The sequence below is a fragment of the Parus major genome, chromosome 2, assembly GCF_001522545.3.
Source record: "Parus major isolate Abel chromosome 2, Parus_major1.1, whole genome shotgun sequence".
NCBI lineage: Eukaryota > Metazoa > Chordata > Aves > Passeriformes > Paridae > Parus > Parus major.
This window is the reverse complement of record NC_031769.1, coordinates 20194636-20213467: the sequence shown is the minus strand read 5'-3', so window position 1 is coordinate 20213467 and position 18832 is coordinate 20194636. Positions and strand designations below refer to the sequence as shown.

At 37.7% G+C, this 18832-nt stretch overlaps 1 protein-coding gene across 1 annotated transcript in view; it reads right to left on the bottom strand.

Moving 5' to 3' along the window:
* CUBN (cubilin) overlaps positions 1-18832 on the bottom strand; it is a 142050-nt gene that overhangs the window by 27665 nt on the left and 95553 nt on the right. The window contains exons 45-56 of the mRNA XM_015618252.3: positions 18606-18784; positions 16646-16855; positions 16205-16345; positions 14545-14726; positions 12824-12995; positions 12065-12271; positions 8992-9141; positions 8024-8145; positions 5974-6199; positions 3889-4076; positions 1502-1658; positions 100-249 (exon numbers count right to left, since the gene is read on the bottom strand). Coding sequence (XP_015473738.1) covers positions 100-249; positions 1502-1658; positions 3889-4076; positions 5974-6199; positions 8024-8145; positions 8992-9141; positions 12065-12271; positions 12824-12995; positions 14545-14726; positions 16205-16345; positions 16646-16855; positions 18606-18784 — 2084 coding nt within the window. The remainder of the gene's footprint in view (positions 1-99; positions 250-1501; positions 1659-3888; positions 4077-5973; positions 6200-8023; positions 8146-8991; positions 9142-12064; positions 12272-12823; positions 12996-14544; positions 14727-16204; positions 16346-16645; positions 16856-18605; positions 18785-18832) is intronic.

Here is an 18832-nt window from a genome sequence, read left to right as displayed (position 1 = left end):
ATTATATCATCAGTGATTTTCAATGATAGAAGACTTGTATGTTTCCAAGTAAGAAATTACATTTCATAATATATACTGAAATTATGAAGAACCAGTTACCTTCCAAGTGAAAAGTCTCAAATTCTAGGATCACCAGTGACTGTGGTCCCTGATCAATAATATAATTGCAGTTCAGGTTGTTATCATACTGACTAGGGTAGTTTGGAGAGATAATATGACCTTCAGGGCTGGTGAAATTTACTCCGCATCCTGCAATCAAATAAATAAAGCACAGTTATAATCCAGGTGATAAAACTATTCTGGGTTTACAGTACGAAACCCAATAATGTCCACAAGGACCTCATCTCTCCTGGAAAAAAACAAAACAGGGAGGTTACCATATATCATGATGGCAAAAGCAGGTCTTACACATACCCAGAGCAGCATTCTTGGGAAGTGTAGGGTCTCCCCACCTGGAGTGTCACACTCTTGGATAAAACCAGGCCTCAGGTCTGCAGCCCCTGACCAGCAGGACCCAGCACTGCTGTTCTAGTGGGTGTGGAGCCTGCACAATTCAAAATCTCTCAGTACATATAAAAATGCCTGAAACGGAGGGGGGCGTTACTGGGGCACAGGAGCTGTTCAGCCTTATTTGAAAATGCCCACATTAGAGTAAGAGGTGCCATTCTTGTTTCATGCCTGACATCCAGGAGAATGCAGTCTGCCATAAGGCCACCTCTGGATTGCTTTGCTGTATGCAGAGGCAGGAAAGGTTTACCACCCAGAAGTTTTCAGGCACAAAGAACAGTTCATTTTCATGGAGCTCCATCAGATCCTAATGACTTGCATGGCCTTTGTTTCTCTTTTTTAAGACTAAAGCTTAAAAAAATGCTGTGCACAGTGAAATGCTGATAGAAGATTAGGAGCAGGCATATGAAGCCTCTGACTGTCTCCACTAGGAGATTATTAGATGTTACTGACAATGTTAGTGCAAACATTATAAAAACAAAAGTGGTTTCAAGTCAGAATTCTGTATGATTCCATGGTGTTTCCCTTAAAGCACTTAGTTTCTTGCTGTTTTAAGCAGAATGTCATTAAGGGCAAGTCATTTTCTTTGCCAGCATCCTACAAAAAAACCCAAGCAACCAGCAGCAGCTGAGCAGTACCTCTTCTAGTGGGTTTGATCATCACAAAGCACATGCCATGGTTAAAAAAATGTCTTTTAAGAAAATTAAAGCTTCAGCTTCCATGAAGTTTAACTATGAATTTTTAAAATTTAAAGCCTATTCATTCTTTTCAGCACACTGAAAAGGCAAAGGTGGCTGAGAATAACTACAAAAACAGAGCTGCATCTTGGGCAAGTCCGACACTAAAGATCTTTGCATTCAGTATGGAAACTTGGTTTATATATCTGGGCAGAAGCCTCAATGCCTTGTTGGACTAGGGTCTGAATTGCTATACACAGGTCAAACTAATCCCAAATGGACCAATTAAGGAGCTAGCTGGCTTTAATATTACTTACTGCTTGTGAAAGATGCGGAGAAACCTGGCGCAGGAGCATCCTGAGACTGAAATACTGTAGTTATCACATTGTTTGGAGCAATAACAGGATCAGGAGCTGAATTTCCACATCCTGTGGCTAACAAAGCTGCTGCTTCTTCATTATTTCCTCTCCACACCTGGCAAGGCCAGATTGGAAATGGTTTAGTGCTAGCAAAGTCAAAATAGTTTGTGGGAAACCAACAGGAATTACATATGCAATTTTTCTTTCCATAGACTTAGGATTCATCTCACAGTGAATGTAAGAGGTCTAAATTGGAGGTAATTACCACAGTCAGTGGTGACAAAAAGGTTACTGCAAGCAGTGAGTCACAGTGAATAACTTAGGTTGCCAGGGACCTGTGAAGGGCATGTTGATGTCATTTGATTGAATCCTCGCTAGCAACAGAGCAAATGTAGATCAGATCCAGGGGACAAGAGAAAAACATTTTATGCATATCATTACCTACTTTCATTTTGTCTCTGCGTCCTTAACTCCACACAAACTGTGAATATGCATGCAATCCTTATGTTATTCAGTAAATAAAAATCAAAGCTCTCATGCTAGTGTAATATATAGGCATCAGATAATACCTAGTGATGCTAATAATTTTTTTCTCTTTTGCATTCACTTTTTCAATGGCAAGTATCAAATCAAGTAAAGAGTTACTAAAATAATAAAATTAAATACATATATATAATAAAGAAGAAAAAGTGATGTTTTAAAGTATTACTACAACTGTACAAATTGCCAGCTGAAGCTCAACCAAACCATGCATCCTAAAAAGCACATGGACATTTAGGTAGGTGAAATCCTCTTCAGGTAATTACTTATATATGTGCTTGAGGCTCATAGTTTAAGTGCTGAATTTCAGAACACATATAAAATGAAACATAGGTATAAATGTTTGATGTTCCTAAACATTTAAATATTTTCCTGAATTCTGATTCATGTTTATTGACAGGATTTAAAATGTCTGTTTAAATAAAGAATTATTTACTCTAATAAAAAAACCAAAACATTTTTGTTGATGTGTTTGAACAGTTTTTTACTGTAGTTTATACCAAAAATATATCATATCTGATTCTTAAAATAATGTGTTTGGAGGAGATTGAGTGGAACTAGTACAACCATATGAAACTGTGATTTCTCCAAGCAACCATCCTAGAAAGGAAAGGGTTATCCAAGGGTTAGTCTGTATGAATGAATCACCTCATTCATGTGACCAGGTGTTTGAGGCAATGGATGCCTGAAGGATTACTTTATAGTCAATAGCCCAGCCAAGGTTTTGCAAAGTCACTAAGTCACTATTGATTTTGGATTACACTCTTCTGGCTGCTCAGTTTGGAATAAATGGAAGAAACTCACTTTGTTCTACAGCTTTTCAGACAGCTTCATACATTTCAAATTAGATATTTGGAAAAGGAAGTGCACATCAAAAATTTCAGATCTTTCTCTATGGAGAAAATCATCAATTGACATAGTTTTGTTTATGTCATTCAGAGCAGTTAAGGAATTTAAAATTAAATATTTTTACTGAGTGGCATAAAGACTTTTATATTAATGAAATGTATTGTAACATTGCATCAATTAATTGTTGGAGCAGGTTATGAATAGACAAATCTAATAGCAGTGGGGTTTTTTTCACAGCCTTAAAAAATGAGTGCAACCACAATTTGTAAGTTGGTTGGTATAGATCAGATATACAGCTACTCAAGTCTTCCTACATGTTCAAAAATTATCTTTGCCCTTTACTTAAAGTGGGAGTTGTATTTCTGTGGAGAAAATGAGCACAAAACCACTGAACATATGCCAAATGCCTGAAAAAAAAATTATACTGAAAAATTCAAGATATGTCCACTCTATTCTAATTCTTTGAAAACAATGGCTTTTGACAACATATGAAAGACCAGATTGCTATCTTTGTTTCTGGAGATTAAAAAAAGAAGTACAACCGGGACAGTCTAAATTCTTATAAAGAAGATTGGTAGAATTATAGTGTAAAATTCATGGGATTTTCTTCACTGGAGTAATTTAAGGAAACTTTTCCTTATAATTTATTTTCTTATTATTTTCTTCTTCTTCTGAAATAATATATGCCTTTTTCATATTTTTCATTTCTGAGGATGTGTGTAGGCTGATGGGACCCTCCTGGAGGTGGAACCTCAAGAACCTATGAAAATTAAAATTTTATACAGGCCAGTTTACAAAGCATGCAGAAAATGGACTGTATGATACAAGGACTTCAGTTTACATTTCCCAAGTTTTGTGCCTTGACAGTCCAAACCATAAAAACTACAAAACAGGATTTTGAAATCATGACTTCTTAAAACACTGCTCTGCTGATCTAACCTCAACAATTATTTTACCTTCACATAACTGGTCTGGCAGCTTCCATTGCTATCTGGAATCTGGAAGTTACTGTGGAAGTTCATCTCCAAGTGTTTGCTTTCATGTGTAATGATGGTCCAGGTGCATCTGCTGTTCATGGGAAAGTTTTGGGGCCAATGAGGGGACTTGATTGTACCATTATCTGAATGAATGATTCCACCACAGCCTGGAAAAAATGGCAACAGATGGGAGAAATGTTCAAATGTTTTTGAGAGGTGTTCAGCTTTAAATGGTTGTTTGCTTCTGTGGCTGCAAAAGTGAGAGTGGAAAGCCCTGATACTCACTGAAACTTCATTCACCCCTTTTGATTTTCTTTCTCCCACCCCTGCAGCAGGGAGGTCGTTACACTCTTTGACTTCACTATATTTTCTTCACAAGCTCATTCTTGCCACTTCATAGCCTTTTTCAAGGTCCATCTATATACTCCTGACAATTTCAACTGAATATTGCTTTGAAAGAGTTCAGGGGTCAGGAATACATCTGAGACTGTGCAGGTTTCTCCCCACATCCCACTGCATGCACATTGTGACAGACAGCCATTCAGAAAAGTACTCTAGGAGAGAAAATCCGTCTACTGATATATCCTTTTTTCTTCTCACTCTTCAACATGCAAATATTGAAGTTCCACATGTGAATCTATTCAAGCTACATCCGTTTACCCGGGGCAAAATGGTGACTTCCCCAGCCTAGGCAGCCCTGTGGATTTCAGTGGGATTATGGGATGGGCTGAAAAACATGCTCCAAAAATTGCTAACAGATTCATTTATAAAGAGGAATAGTCATGAATGGTCATGGCCCTTTGGCAGCGCATGATTTTACAGATTTTTACAGAATAAGTTTAGTTAATTTGAAACATATTTGCAAATATTGTGCCAAGAATAATTTATTAGGGCTATGCATACAATAGAAGCAGCCTCTTTTTATTTTAGATACAGTGTAGTAGAAGGATGAGTAAGGAGTAAAAAAAAAGAATTGCAACATCCTACTGTTTTTTCACTTAATTTAAAAAATATATAATAGGCTTAAAAAGAAGATATTTTTCATTCTTCTCTGTTAGAAATGGCAATTGTGTTTGGAAGGATGTGAAGCCAAGTTTTGGTCACAAAAACCTGGAGATTCTCAGTGAACAAACAAGAAAAAAGCTGAGAAAGGTAAACTAGGTGTATATAGAAATGAAAACTTTCAGAGAGAATACTGCCTATGTACATGGCACATGTAGGCTAATGTCTACTACACCATTGAAGAGCGGGCTACATTGCACATGAAATCTCAGGGACAGTAGGGAACAGTGTCAAATACTTGCTAAAATGACAGTGTATATTCATGCAAGCATAGACTTGATATGTTTAAGAAGACACTCTATCAACTAACTGTGAATACAGCTACATCACTAGTGGACAGAAAGATGATCAGGATCAGCCAGAAGGTTTGCAGATGGAGGTGACACTAGGAAGCATATGCCAGCTCTGTACTGAGCCAGGAAGGCACAGTAATTTCTGCCCTGCCATCATGTGCCACATCTACACTTACCTTTAGTCTTTCCATAACTTCCTAAAGTACACTGCACAAAGTGATGATAAAAGAGTGATAATAATTTCAAGAGAAGGAAGGTTGCTTTGAGAAATGTAACATTCAATCCTGCGTGTATACCACCTTCAAAAGTGTACCAACATCTCCATCACAGTGCAAGAGTTCTAGAATCTTGCACTGGTGTCACGGCCTCTTTGAGATGTTCTGTCTGCCTCTCTGTTTTGGAACTCATTTCTTCCTAGTTTTGTTTAAACCAAATCAAACTGTGGAACAATAGTTATTCATGAAGTGAAATGTCTCATAGTCCTTGACAATAGACACAACTGCTGGGAGGGTAATGGGGGTGGTATCAATTTACAGCCATCAAGAAACTGCCAGTAGGAGGTTTAAAAAGAACAAAATTGATCCAAATTTGAATTCATTGTGTAAGATCAGAAAGCACTGGATTAACATTTTATTTTTTAGTAGTGGCATCTTTCAAGGATCCTAAAGATGATGGCATGTCTTTCTTTTGTTCTTTAATTCAAACTTACCTAAAGATTCTGCTGTCCATGTTGCATAAAAGCCACCTCCTTGAACTGAGTGATCAGAATTAAAGATGATGACTAGCTTGTTGGAACCAGACTGAATAATCCCAGGTGAGATGTTTCCGCAGTATTGTCCTATGACAGGAGACCCTGGAGAGCCACCGTTCAGGATAGTAACAGAATCCCACTTACAAAGTGAATGATTTTCAATGTGGAAGGCTGTAAAAGTAAGCTGCAACACACAAAGGTGATATTCAGGTGATAAAACCAGACATTCTAGGGGAAGGTTTAGAGCAACTCCAGGCAGATCCTGGGGCCATCGTGGTACAATGATTTCTGGGAGCACTCAGAAATCTGATCCTCACTTCGTGATACACTCTGCAAGTATTGATTGGAATCTTGGCACTATAAGTAAAAGTAACTACTTAGCTTGAAGACAGAAGTAGAAGAGGAATTCATAGGTTCAAAACTGGCATCATTGTGTCTTAACCATGTTTGAAACTAATTATGTGCTTCAAAACAGTGTTGAATATGTACGGTGTTGAACCACTTTCCTGCACTTAAAGTTTCTGTTCATGAAATATATCTAGCTATGCAAGCAAAAAGCCTTGGATATTTTTTTCTTCCTATTATTTTGAATCAATGCACTAACAGTTGCTAAAAATAATGTTTGTTTCCACCAAAACAGAAACAGTTCTGTGGTTTGCTCCTGTGGGCCTGGATGCATCACATAAACAGACCGGGCTGGACAGGCAGCTCCTGACCCTGTCTCCCTCCCACACCGATTCCACTTGTCCTTGGAGAGATATGTTCACTAGGATTTCCAGTTCAAACATTTAGATTGCTGATCCCATAGACTCCTGGATTTGTTGATGCTGAAATAGTGATGTACACTAGTTACTGCCTGGCCCTGTATCCATAAGTTTTGGGACTTTTTAATTAGTTACAATAGCAGGATCTTTGTAGAAAAGTTTAGCAAACACACGGGATTATTTTCTTATACCTTTTGTGCATCTCCATTTCCAAAAGAACCTGTCTAAGACTAAATACAAATCTAGCTGTAATAGTTTAAATTCAGAACTTTTCCAGCAACTGAAACTGGCAGTTTATAGTGGAAAAAATTAGTCTGCCTTCACTGAGCATGCTGCTATTCAGTCCTTTCAAAACAGAAATCTGCTTTCATCTGATTAAAATTAGTTCTGCTTTAAATTAGTTTGTGGATTAAATAGAAGTCTTGTGTTCTACTAAAATAATCCTGTATTCCCTGAAATAAGTACTTAGGCAGTGGTCAGAATATCAAGTAGCAGAAAAATTAGGACTATAGGTCTTAATTTCTAATCTCTGTAGTTGTAAACAAGGAAAACATGACAGGGAAAGTAATGAAAGGCATTACATATGAAAATCTGCAATATGTTCCCATAAAACTGCTTTTCCAGACCATAAATGCCACTGATTATAGCTGTGATTGAAAGAATCAGTCAAATAATTCAGTGAATTAAGTTTTGTACTGCTTGTTCATAGAGGTGCTTAGATTGGTCGATCAGGAGTTTAACTCAAGAAAGCAGCACCTCAGGCAGACCTTTAATACTTATTGGGAAATTGGAACAACATTTCATTGACGTAATTTGTACCAGAAATCATATTATGTTTCAGACAAACCAGTAAGACACAAAAGTAACTTTCTAGTGGCTTGAAACTTTCCTACTGAGAAGAAAAACCTTCAGCCTCATGTTTATTCTCATGATAGTGAGAATATCCATGAATATCTAATAAAATGAGTTATTTCAATTTTGTAAACACAGGAAGTCATTGTTTAAAGAAGTCAATGCTGTTTTGAGGTCAAGTTATATTTTTCTTGTCCTTCTATTTTTCAGAAAGGACAATCTTCAAACAGTTTTGTTGTGTTAAATTCATTCCCTCTTTTAGGTAAAATCAATGGGAAGATATTTAATTATTCCACATTTCTAATTTTCCAAATTGTCTCAAATCTGTTCCTCAAAACTCAGAAGCTAGTTCTCACACCGTCTGCTGTGCAGACATGTGACATGTTACTCACAGTGATGGTTTCACCTTCAGGGGCTTCCAACACCCAGGAGCAGCGATTCAGATTGCTGTAAGGCTCTGGATAGTTAGGGCTTGAGATAACTCCCCTTTCACCTGACTGTACCCCACCACAGGCTGCAGGAAAAAAAAGTAACATTTCAACACATTTTCAGAACAGAACACCATAATCAAATGAATGGAAGATTATTCAGCTTGTAATAGTAATAAAATATATTTCAGATGTAGAGTTAAAAATGAACAATTTATCTGGGAAATTCCAAGTTTTAAAATCTTTGTCATTGAATACTGAGTAAAAGGATGCAATGACCTTGAAACTTTGGATTTATTCTGATACTTAATATAACTCTGCAAAACCTTTGCCAGCTGACACTTATATCTGCCTCTTCCACCTTATCATTTGTTTATCTCAGTCTTAAGCAAACCAGTGCCATCCCTGGACCAACACAATGAAGTAAAAAAAGTTTCTGATGTGTCTAAATAAGCCCCAAGGCTAAATTCAGCTGTGACAGGAAGAGTAGATGTTCTGGCACATAAATGGCAAAGTGGTGTAATTTGCACTGATATGGCTTCAAGTGGATTTCAAAATGAGTGCAAAGGTTCAAGCAGCAGAATGCATTTCAGCTCTGCTAGCACTCCAGAGACCTATCTGAAGTAAGTCAAACTTGGCTGGCATTACCTGTTATGTCCCTATTCCCAAGAGCAACCAGCTGCTCTGAGCATTGCAAAATCTCAAATGTGGTTTGGGGATTGCCAACAGTGAGGCAGAAAATAAATCTGAGAGTTCAACTGTTAGCACATGCTTCCTTCAGAAGATATAAATAGTGGCTAGCACTGTGTAACTTTTGAGAACCTCTCTGAGAGCTGGTCCCATCTTGACTATTCTCCCTATCACCAAATGACTGGCAACATTCCCCAGAAGTGCCTCAGTCAGCCAAGGCAGCAGTCTATCGAGCCATTTACCTTCAAACGTGTAATGGGCCAAGAATCCTTTATCTTCTGTGTTTTCATCACTGACAAAGTGTACCCAGACCTGGGGGGCAGCTATAACTAGTGGCACAGATGGTGCAGCCTGACCACAAAGTCTGGCTATTAACTCTCCATCAGCATCCCCTAAGCAAAGAAAGAAAAAAAAACAAAACAAACACAGCACTTTTTGAGTCCTGAAAGAGCTACAGTAACATAAAGGAATAGTGCAAACATGCAATTTATCATGTTTTGACAAGAAAACAGAGAAGAGTACATATCACACTTAGTAACTGATTATTTCTTATGAATATAAACAGAGTGTTGCAGTTCATTGTTGGGATCTAAATCTCTGCAAAAAGAAAGTTCTCTCCAAAACGATATCAATGATTCTTTCAATACCCTGGGCTCCTTTTCTCCTCTTCCTGCCCTCCTGCACACTTTCATATGTTGTATCAGACATATCAGACACACAAAATCCTCACTTTTCTGCCCCAGAACTACAGGTGTTTTGGGGCAGAACAGTGGAAAGAGATGGCCTAAGGACCATATCACATGGACACCTATTGAACCTTCGCTTTTGTGACATCCTCATTAAAGTCAACAGGGATTTTGAGTTTTCTACTGTATAGGGATGTGCACCATCCATGAACTGCCATCACTATATTAATAGTGGGCATCTCTTTCCCAGGGAACTCAACATATTGTTCTCTGTATGACAAAAAAACATAAGCCAGCATTTGCTGAAATCCTTGAAGTCTAAAAGCCATTCCTCATGATATGCAAGCAATGCCATTCCTAAGTTCACTTCTCTAATAATACCAGGTTGCTGGTCTTAAAAGTCTCCATTCAAAAGCAATTTCTAGCTCTGCACCAAGTACAGGCCATTCTTGTGAAGAAGGTAGTAGAGCAAGAGGGGGAAATTTTGGATGGTCCTCAAAGCCTTTCAGAGTTGATCCAAGTCACGGGTTGGTTGAGCAACTTCTTGTTTCTGTCATATGCAAGTAACACAGCCACCATTTGAAATGCCTTGAAGCACAAGGATGAAAAGGGACATATAATAAAATTCTATCATGGTACAAACTGAGAATGGTACGAATTGTCTTGATAACATGCACTAAAAATTATATTGAGCTATATAAGCAGAAGACATTAATTATAAATTCTGTCTCAGGAAAACGTAGTAATGACTGCTTTTAGAATTACTATGTGAAATGCATTTTCTTTTTTGTACATTTTATGAGGTGATTAATTATGTGACAGATATCACCCAGGTTATTCAATCTCTTAAGTGTGAAAAATGACTCCAATCATTGCTTTCATGAATGGCCAGCTGGCCAGAGATCTAGACTGTTAATAAACAGAAAAAGAAAACAGAAATATTGTGCTGTAACATTTCATTCAAAATGAAGGCAATGGTCTGAAAAACAAAATTAAGAGTCTTCCACAACAGCCAAAAGTTAGGAATATACTTCATCATAGCAATATGCTCAGCTGTATTATCATGTACAACCTATATGCATGTGCATGATAATTTAATAACTTAATACCTTAATATCTTACCCTAATAAAATTGAAATATTTGTTCCTGTCATTTAGATTAATATTAGTTAATTCTGCTTTTAAAAATTTTTATTTGAGTACCATGAAGTGTATTGTATCATGCACAAAACAATTTTGGGCATCACAAAATAATTTTGCACAACTCAGATCCGCTTGGGGCTCTTGGGTCTTGGGTAACTTCAAGTAGAGTTGGACCTTTCCCTAACTACAGCATCTGCTGTGTCAAGATTCTTAAACAGCACCTGCCTGTGTTTAGTGGTATTCTGCACTACTGCATCTCAGTGCTCATTAAATGTTACTTGTCAGCATACACAGATGAATGAGGACATTCTGCTTTTGACACCAGGCTAGCTGGGAAACTGGAGGTCCATTAGTAGTGCTAAAATGGACACTGCTATTTAGATGACAAAACTGTATAGAACAAAGCAAGACTGCACTTTCTTTCCTTTTCTTTGATTGTCTTGCCTGGAGACCTGAGGTTCATGATAAAGTGGGAGTGGCAGGAACGGATGAGTAACAAAGCAAATGTATCTTACTGCTTCTTCCTCTGAGTTGTTTTTTTTTTTTATTATTTCCCAGCTCCATGCATACATGGGAGAGAACCGCTAGGCTACAGAGCTGTGCAGGGTCTGGCTGTACACAGGACAAACTAATGCTGTACAACAAAAAGCTCTTGCTCAAATGAGTGCAAATAAGGATGAGACAGATTCCTGCTCTCAATCTTTTCACATGTTTTGGAAAGAATTTCCTGGTAAATTAAAACTTGCTCTCTCTCTCACAGGTACAGCCTTTCCACGAAGAAGACAGCTGCAGCTTTCATATTAAACTTGGCATTACCTGAGCGACTTTCATGTGACATTTCCAGTTGCTTTCTCTTGTGGATAAAGATGCTCAAATATGCAAGGATATCACTGGTGCATTAATCCTGTGACTATTTTTTTTTTTCCTTTAAAATACTTCAGTTTGTGTTTTGCAATGTATTCTCATTGGAAATATGGATTTTTTTTTTTTGGAGAGTCATCTTACAGAACACAAAAATGGATCTGAAGTGGGTGTGCAGTCCAGAGGTTATGAATAATTAAAACATTCTTTACTCCGTTCCTGCTGTCCCTGGAGATATTTCAGAACCAGGGAAAGAATTGGGAATGGACCAAATAAATTGTTTTGATGACTGAAAATGCCATCTCTCAAGGCAGATGAAGTGAAATTCATATTGTCCCTTGTAAAGAGAGAATCAAGTGAGTATTGCAAACAGCAAAACTATTTATCCCCCCAAGATGTCTATCCAGTTTCCCATTTTCTCCCCTGAAAGAACAGGTGACCAAATCCATGCATCCATTTCTCTGCTAGTGGAATCCCACTTCTGATAATGGAAGGCATGATGTGAACACTCTCAATGTACAGATTGTATAAAAGCCGCTCCCTGCAAATATATATGAATGAGATTTGGCACAAACAGAGTTGTACAACCAGAATCTTTATCCATTCTCCTGCTGAACATACAAACCTAGTCGTAGCTCTAGGTAGTCATATTGGCAGTTCTGGTGATGTTCCAAGTGGAAATCCTCAAAAGATATGTAAATGGATGAATTATAGTGAGAGGGATTTTCAATGGTCCATTCACAGTTCAGGTTGCTTGTGTAATTTCTGATGCCATCATAACCAGGAGAAGAGAAATTCCCACCTGCATATGCCATAAGGGTTCCACCACAAACTGCAGAAACAAAATATGGTTTATTTAAAAGTAGTAATAATTCTTGTATGGGGAGAAATTTCTTGTTGGAAAATAAGTTCAAAAGACTCAAGGCTATAGTAGTAAGGCTCTGATAGTTATCTCCTCTCAGGAGGCTGAGTTTGCAAAAGTAGGTTAGCTGCACTCTTTCACAAGCTACAATAAACTCATTACCCCCCTGAGTAATAAGGAAGCACTTAAATTATCCAATTTGTATAGCATTATGCTTTTTGAAACTTTTCATGGAATAAGGCCACTTCAGACCATCTCTTACTCAAGACTAAGTACAAAAAAATAAATCACTAGGGACAGCAGGGACTGTGATTCATACAGAGGCACATGAAGTCCATTGCTCACAGAGATTCTCCATTTTTTTCCAAGTTCTTTCAGATAATTAAAGATAAATATCTATTCCCATCCAGAGATGAAAGCAAAAACAGGTATTAGAGATTTGTTATCTGTTTATGTATTTTTTTTAATATATGTGCCAGCTATGAAATGACTCCCATCACTTAAGTCAAAAGCATACACTACCTGCATCTTCACTAGAGGTATATGAGACACTGAAGCCTCTGGTTGCACGGGACATATCTGTCACCAAAATGACTTTCATTGTGTTTCCAGTGGATTTCACCTCAGTGCCTGGATTTACCTCCCCACACAGCTTGGCCAGCTGAGGAGAGTTTTGCCCAAGGCCATTGTAAACCTGCAGGGTCAAAATAAACTTTTATGATACCAATATACAGTATTATGAGCATCTCCTGTATCATTTAACAGAATTTACCATCTTTAATACAAAATTCACTGATGTCCCTCACAAGGGGTTAGTTCTCAAATCTACCCAAACTTTGGAACAAACGTTCATTGCCTTGAGTGGATGAGGCCCTGAAGTAAACATCAAAAATAACTTGCTTATTTTGGTGAAATACAAACATATTCTCTGTCTCTCTTTCTCTCTCTCTCTCTTTTTTCAAACAGAAATTGAATTTTTTTAATTGAGAAGAACAATATGTTTTAACTCAATATTTATATAATCACTTAATAATGCCAGCTACAGATCATATTAATTTCAAATCATCATCTTTGTATTCTTGTTAAAGCCAACATCAGCTTTATCAAAATCTTCTCCAACATACTGAGTATTGGTGGACATTTCTGATTATTTCAAACATTTCACTTTGTGATGATCCAGAGATATTTTGCTCTGTTTCCTTCATACACCCTTTAGCCTAAGAATTAATTTCCTTCTTTCTACTCTGCAGTGCAAGCGAGGCAGAAATGATGTTTCCCACTGAGACTTGGAGTATATTAGAGTATTGAAGGCATAAAAGCTGGCAGAAAAAATTTTCCTTTTTAGAGATCATTAACTGATAAAAAGCCAGCTCCCAAAGGTTTGTCTAAAGCATCTGTGAAGAAAAACAGGGGAAAGCTTGTCTACAAACCTCAAGGGATGAATAACTATTTCAGTCCCCTATGCTTGTGCATGGATTGGCTTCTGATCATCCTACAGTTAATGCCTGTGTTTGCACTGCTTATCTGAACAAGTGGGAAGCTAAACTCTACCTCACATTCCTTCAATGTCAGAGAAGAATCATATTTTTGAGGCATTTGTACATCTGATCAGGCCCAGATCTGCATGCCAGGCTTGATTTTTTTTCACTAAATAAGCAGAAATCAAAAATAAACATGATAAAATAACCAATAATTACCTTTTTTTGAGATGGAGAGTGATATATAAGTAAAGTTTCATGGGGTTCCCCTATCTTTAGATCAGATAGTTTAGTTTGGCCATTTGCTGAAATTTCTGTCTTTTTTTTCATTTTTTTTTTAAATTGACAGCAAAAAGTAACAACAGCAGTTAACAATAGAATATATAGAAGTAACAACTTCCAGTCAATAAAACCTGGAACTGACTGATGGATTTTGCTTGCACAGAAATGAGACATTGAAAACTTCCAAAAACCCCAGAATTTTTTTTTTCCATAATTGATAAAAAGGCAATTCCAGTGATTCCTTTAAGTCTTCTACTCTGCCTAGGCCACAGTTTCAAAATTTCCATACTCCAAAACAAGCAGATGAGTTTAGATGCTTTACAGAGATAACTTTCTCTCATCTATCTGCTTTCCCCAGATTAAATGATGATTTGTCTTAAAATCATATATAGACCTATAATTGACTTTTCACTTTATTAGGTCCATTAATTCTCTGTAAAGGGATTAGGAAGAGCAGTTTCAGACTCTACACCCAATACTCACAGCCACATAATCTGATGAGCAGCTCCAGTTCTCTTCAGTTTTCATGTCATTAAAGGTTAGGGTCACACGTCGGCCTTCTTCCACTGTGATCCTCCATTCACACACTCGGTTATGTGGGTATAGGTTGGGATAGTTGGGTGAAGTAAATGTTCCAACAGGTGCAGTAAGATCCCCACCACATTCTGAAATATCCAAATATTGGTACATTTCTCAGGGTAAAGCACTGCTCATAGAATTATAGCAAAAAAAAAATCAATGTTGTGAGAAAAAGAGATCCTGAGAGGCTGATTTGATCAGCCTACTCTGTCCATATATTTGTCTAAACAGCCAAGGTCCTGCCAGTCTCTGTCACTCAGTCATAAAAGCAGTTGAGTATTAACTGGCCATAGCAACTCCTTTTAGTCTAATTGTTAATATTTCCTTCTCTGAAGGGCCCATGCCAGGCTTCAGAAGCCTGGGTGACCCACAGGCTTTAATGCCATATGATACAAGCCTCTCATTGTGCCAAGATCAAGACATTTCTGACTTCCAGAGGACTGAGCAGAGCTACACAGAACAAGCAGGGTGTTAGAGTGGCCAATGATGTAAGATGTATTTTTCATATTCTGATTAACAGGTAGAGAAAAGCTTTTAGGTATTTTAAGCAACACTTTTCATTACGGTTATTTTTGCTTTTCCTATCTTTGTTATGAGTATCAAACTGTGCTGTGAGGAAGGAACTCTGATGGTCTTGGATACAGAATACATTTTTTCTGAAACTTATGATAAAATTTTACCAACTTACCCTCAGTGGCCTTTTAAAATAAAAAGATATTGTTTAATGATGTGTAGTGGAAGTCCCTTTCCTTACACTCACATATTCTACAGAATAGTCAGATCTCTGCATCCACCTGCATTAAATTTTTTGGTAAAAGATTTTCTCTTCTAAGTTTGCGTAACAGGATCCTAGGAGTGGAATAACATTCTTTTGGAGTTTGTTTTCCCTTCTGTTTTTTTACTGCAGAATCAAACATGAAGAAAGCTTTCAGCTGAACTTTTAAATGATCTGGAAGGAGTTCAGAAGGGTTGGAAGGAGATTTTTCAACTTGACTATTGTAAAGAATTTCTAAAAAGGTAGCCATATTTGGTAGGACAAGCATTGCATGGACATTGAAGATTGTGAAAGAAGTGTGAAGCAGGAGTAGGTCTGTGTCCTCAGTCCTAATTAAGGCAGTTCTTTGAAGTCATTGTGCTCAGGAAAAGGGGCAATGGACATGAATTGAAACACATGAAATTTCACCTGAACACATGAAAACATTTTTCCCAATGAGGGTCACTGAATACGAGAATAAGTTGAATTTGCTTATCAAGAGGGATATGGGAAGGGTATGTCAGGACATCCCTCAACCGACTGTTGAAGAAAAAGGTGTGGAAGAGTGTGCTTCTTTGTTCCACTGATGGCAACATCCATTATAGCAGGCGATTTCTTGTTTCACCAAGTTTCAGCTCAGCTAGAATTGTTGCCACAGTTCTCTATTCGTACTTCCCTCAAGTTTAAATTTAAGAGCAAATACACGCTACTCCAAGAACAAGTGACCTACAACATATTCTGTATTAGTGCAATTATGGTCTGTGGCATAAGTTGCTTCCTGAGAGTATATTTCAACCTTACAAATCCAACCTTCAGTACTGGAATCAAAGCGCAGTCTGAATCCCCGGGCATTGACTGATCCATCAGTGACAAACTTGACATAAGCAAAACTGTCAGAGGTGTCCACAGCATGAGGGAGAGTATTACCACAGTACCTGCCCAACAAATTTCCTGCAAAAGTCACACAGAGAAAGAGAAATTTATATCAATGTATTATTAATTTTATATTGAAGGGTCACCTTCCAATTTAACTGGACAGGCAGGAGTAAACTAGTGGAATCAAGATATTGCTGGCAAACAGAAGGGTTTTGTTTGCCTTACTTTGCATCAGCAAGCAAGACAAACACAAGCAAATACTGCACATTGAAAAGGCTCACTTTGCACCCAAAGGGAAATGCACTCAGGAACCTCTGGTGAGGTTTCATAGTACTATGAGGGAGGGGAAGACAAATGCTGAAATAATTCTCAGACCAGAAGCATTGTATTCTCGGATCTCCACGAAGTCATTTGCACAGTCGGAAGAGTTTTGAATATCTAGGTCTTCTAGTCTGATGGTAAGATAGTGGCCCCTGGGACCCTGCAGAAACCATTCACACAGCAGGTTGTCTTGATAATGGAGGTCAGGGTACCCCGTGCTTTCGATGATACCAGTTTGTCCTATCACTGTCCCACCACAGGGAGCTGCAAAAGGAAGAATATTATTTGGTTGACTAAAGAACCTGAGAGATGATCTTTATCCTAAACAAGGCTTAAAGGTAAGGTACAATTGACTTGTTCTCTAACTGTGGTAATAAAAGAGGAATTGCCTTCCAATTAAAAGTCTTCTATGTTTTCAATCTAATTCAATCAGTTTTTGTTTGGTTTGGATTTTTTCACATCCCCCACAACCACACACACCCTGCCATTGCAAACATCCCTTCCTCTCTTTCATATCTGTTATAATTTGAATAAACTCACAGTTTTCAATCTAATCTCTATGTCCATATTTACCAGAAAACCGTGCAAAGATATAACAGGTATATTGAAAAGAAATGAAACTTGCTAAGTGTGGATTTCAATTTTTTATGACAGAAAAAAGTTGACTTCTGGTTTGGGTCAACAGTTCAGACTCCTTTTTCCTTTCATCCCTTCCCATTCACTCCTTGTGATGCCTTAGTGAACAAGCACTGCACAGTGTGTAAAACAGCTATTAATTTTTAATAATCTCTCTCTGGACACTCATTTCTCTGCAGTACCTGCAAGCATAAGTTTGTAGTAGTAAGGCATACAGCAAACATGTGCTTACAGGCACACGGTGTGATTCTTGGGAAGGTCATATGTCCAGGAGCTGGACCTTGATTATCCTTGTGGTTCCTTTCCAAATCAGGATATTGTATAATTCTATGAAACAATATTCCCAGGTGGAATTTATTGGATTTTTTTTTTTTTTTTGTAGTGGATTCTATGTCTGTTAGTTACAATCTCTCCATGGCAGTAACATATGTGTTCATACTGTCAGTTCTGTGAGTCATTAGTGCAATGTAAATTCTGGCTTCATATACTAACAAATGTATGTATATATATATGTATATGTATATATGCAAGTTTCTTCAGTTTTCACATTCAGAAATATGATAGTACTCTATTTTGGCTGGTGTTTCAGATCTAATGCAATGAGAAAAATTCTGTATAAACAATATAGTTCACTACTTTGCCTTTGAGAAATTAACAGTCCTAGACTTTCCTGTATAAGTGATGCTAACATAATGGCTGCTATTCTTTGATTATTAACATTATCAAACCCTGAAAGGAAGCATTATTCTGAATCTGATCAAGGACTAATTTTTCTTGAATTTTAATTTTTTCTAGTGCTTTCTAACCCTGTTTTTGCAGCTTGAGAACAAGTAACTAAAGTATTTCTTTCCCAGATGACAAATGGTTCTCATAGCTCATTCATTTTCCAGCCCATTATTATGCTGCCCGTTTGTCTAGCAGCTTTAGTATAGATTGATTTACATTTACATAGAGAAGCTCACAATTTGTTCTTCTACTGCCAATTCTCAGCAGATCTCCACATTCCCCTTCAGAACCCTGCTCATGAAAGTGACACTAAGTTTGAATGCTGAAAATTAAACCATGTTACATGACTTTATCCACACTGACCTTTCTTCTACTGCTCCTTTGACAACTGGCTTTGACAAGAGGTTATGCAGTCATTGTTTCTGCTGCTGCTGCTCTACTATCTCTTTCCTATTAATATTTTCCCAATCTTCAGCTCTTGCTAGGTGCAGAACATGCTGATATTCTGAAGCCTTAGCTCTAACACTAACTGAAAGAGACATGTTCCTGTCAGCCCACCCCACAGGTTTGATTTCAGCCCTGTTACAGAAGTCTAACACTTGAGACCAAAATCTTCTCTAAAATCACAGAAAGAGATAAATGAAAACATTACCAATGGAGTATTTAGCATTGAATCCCACGTGTGTGGCACTGCTGTCAGACCTGAACCTCAGGTACATGACAGCTCCTGAGGATCTCTGTGAGCCTGGCATCAAACCTCCACACAGCCTGGCGATGAGGGGGGCACTGGAGTCAGCCCCACTGCGCAGCTCTAGGTAACTGGAAGTGCAGCTGGAAGAGAAGACAATTTTCTTTTCAATGTATGGCAGTAGTGGTTCA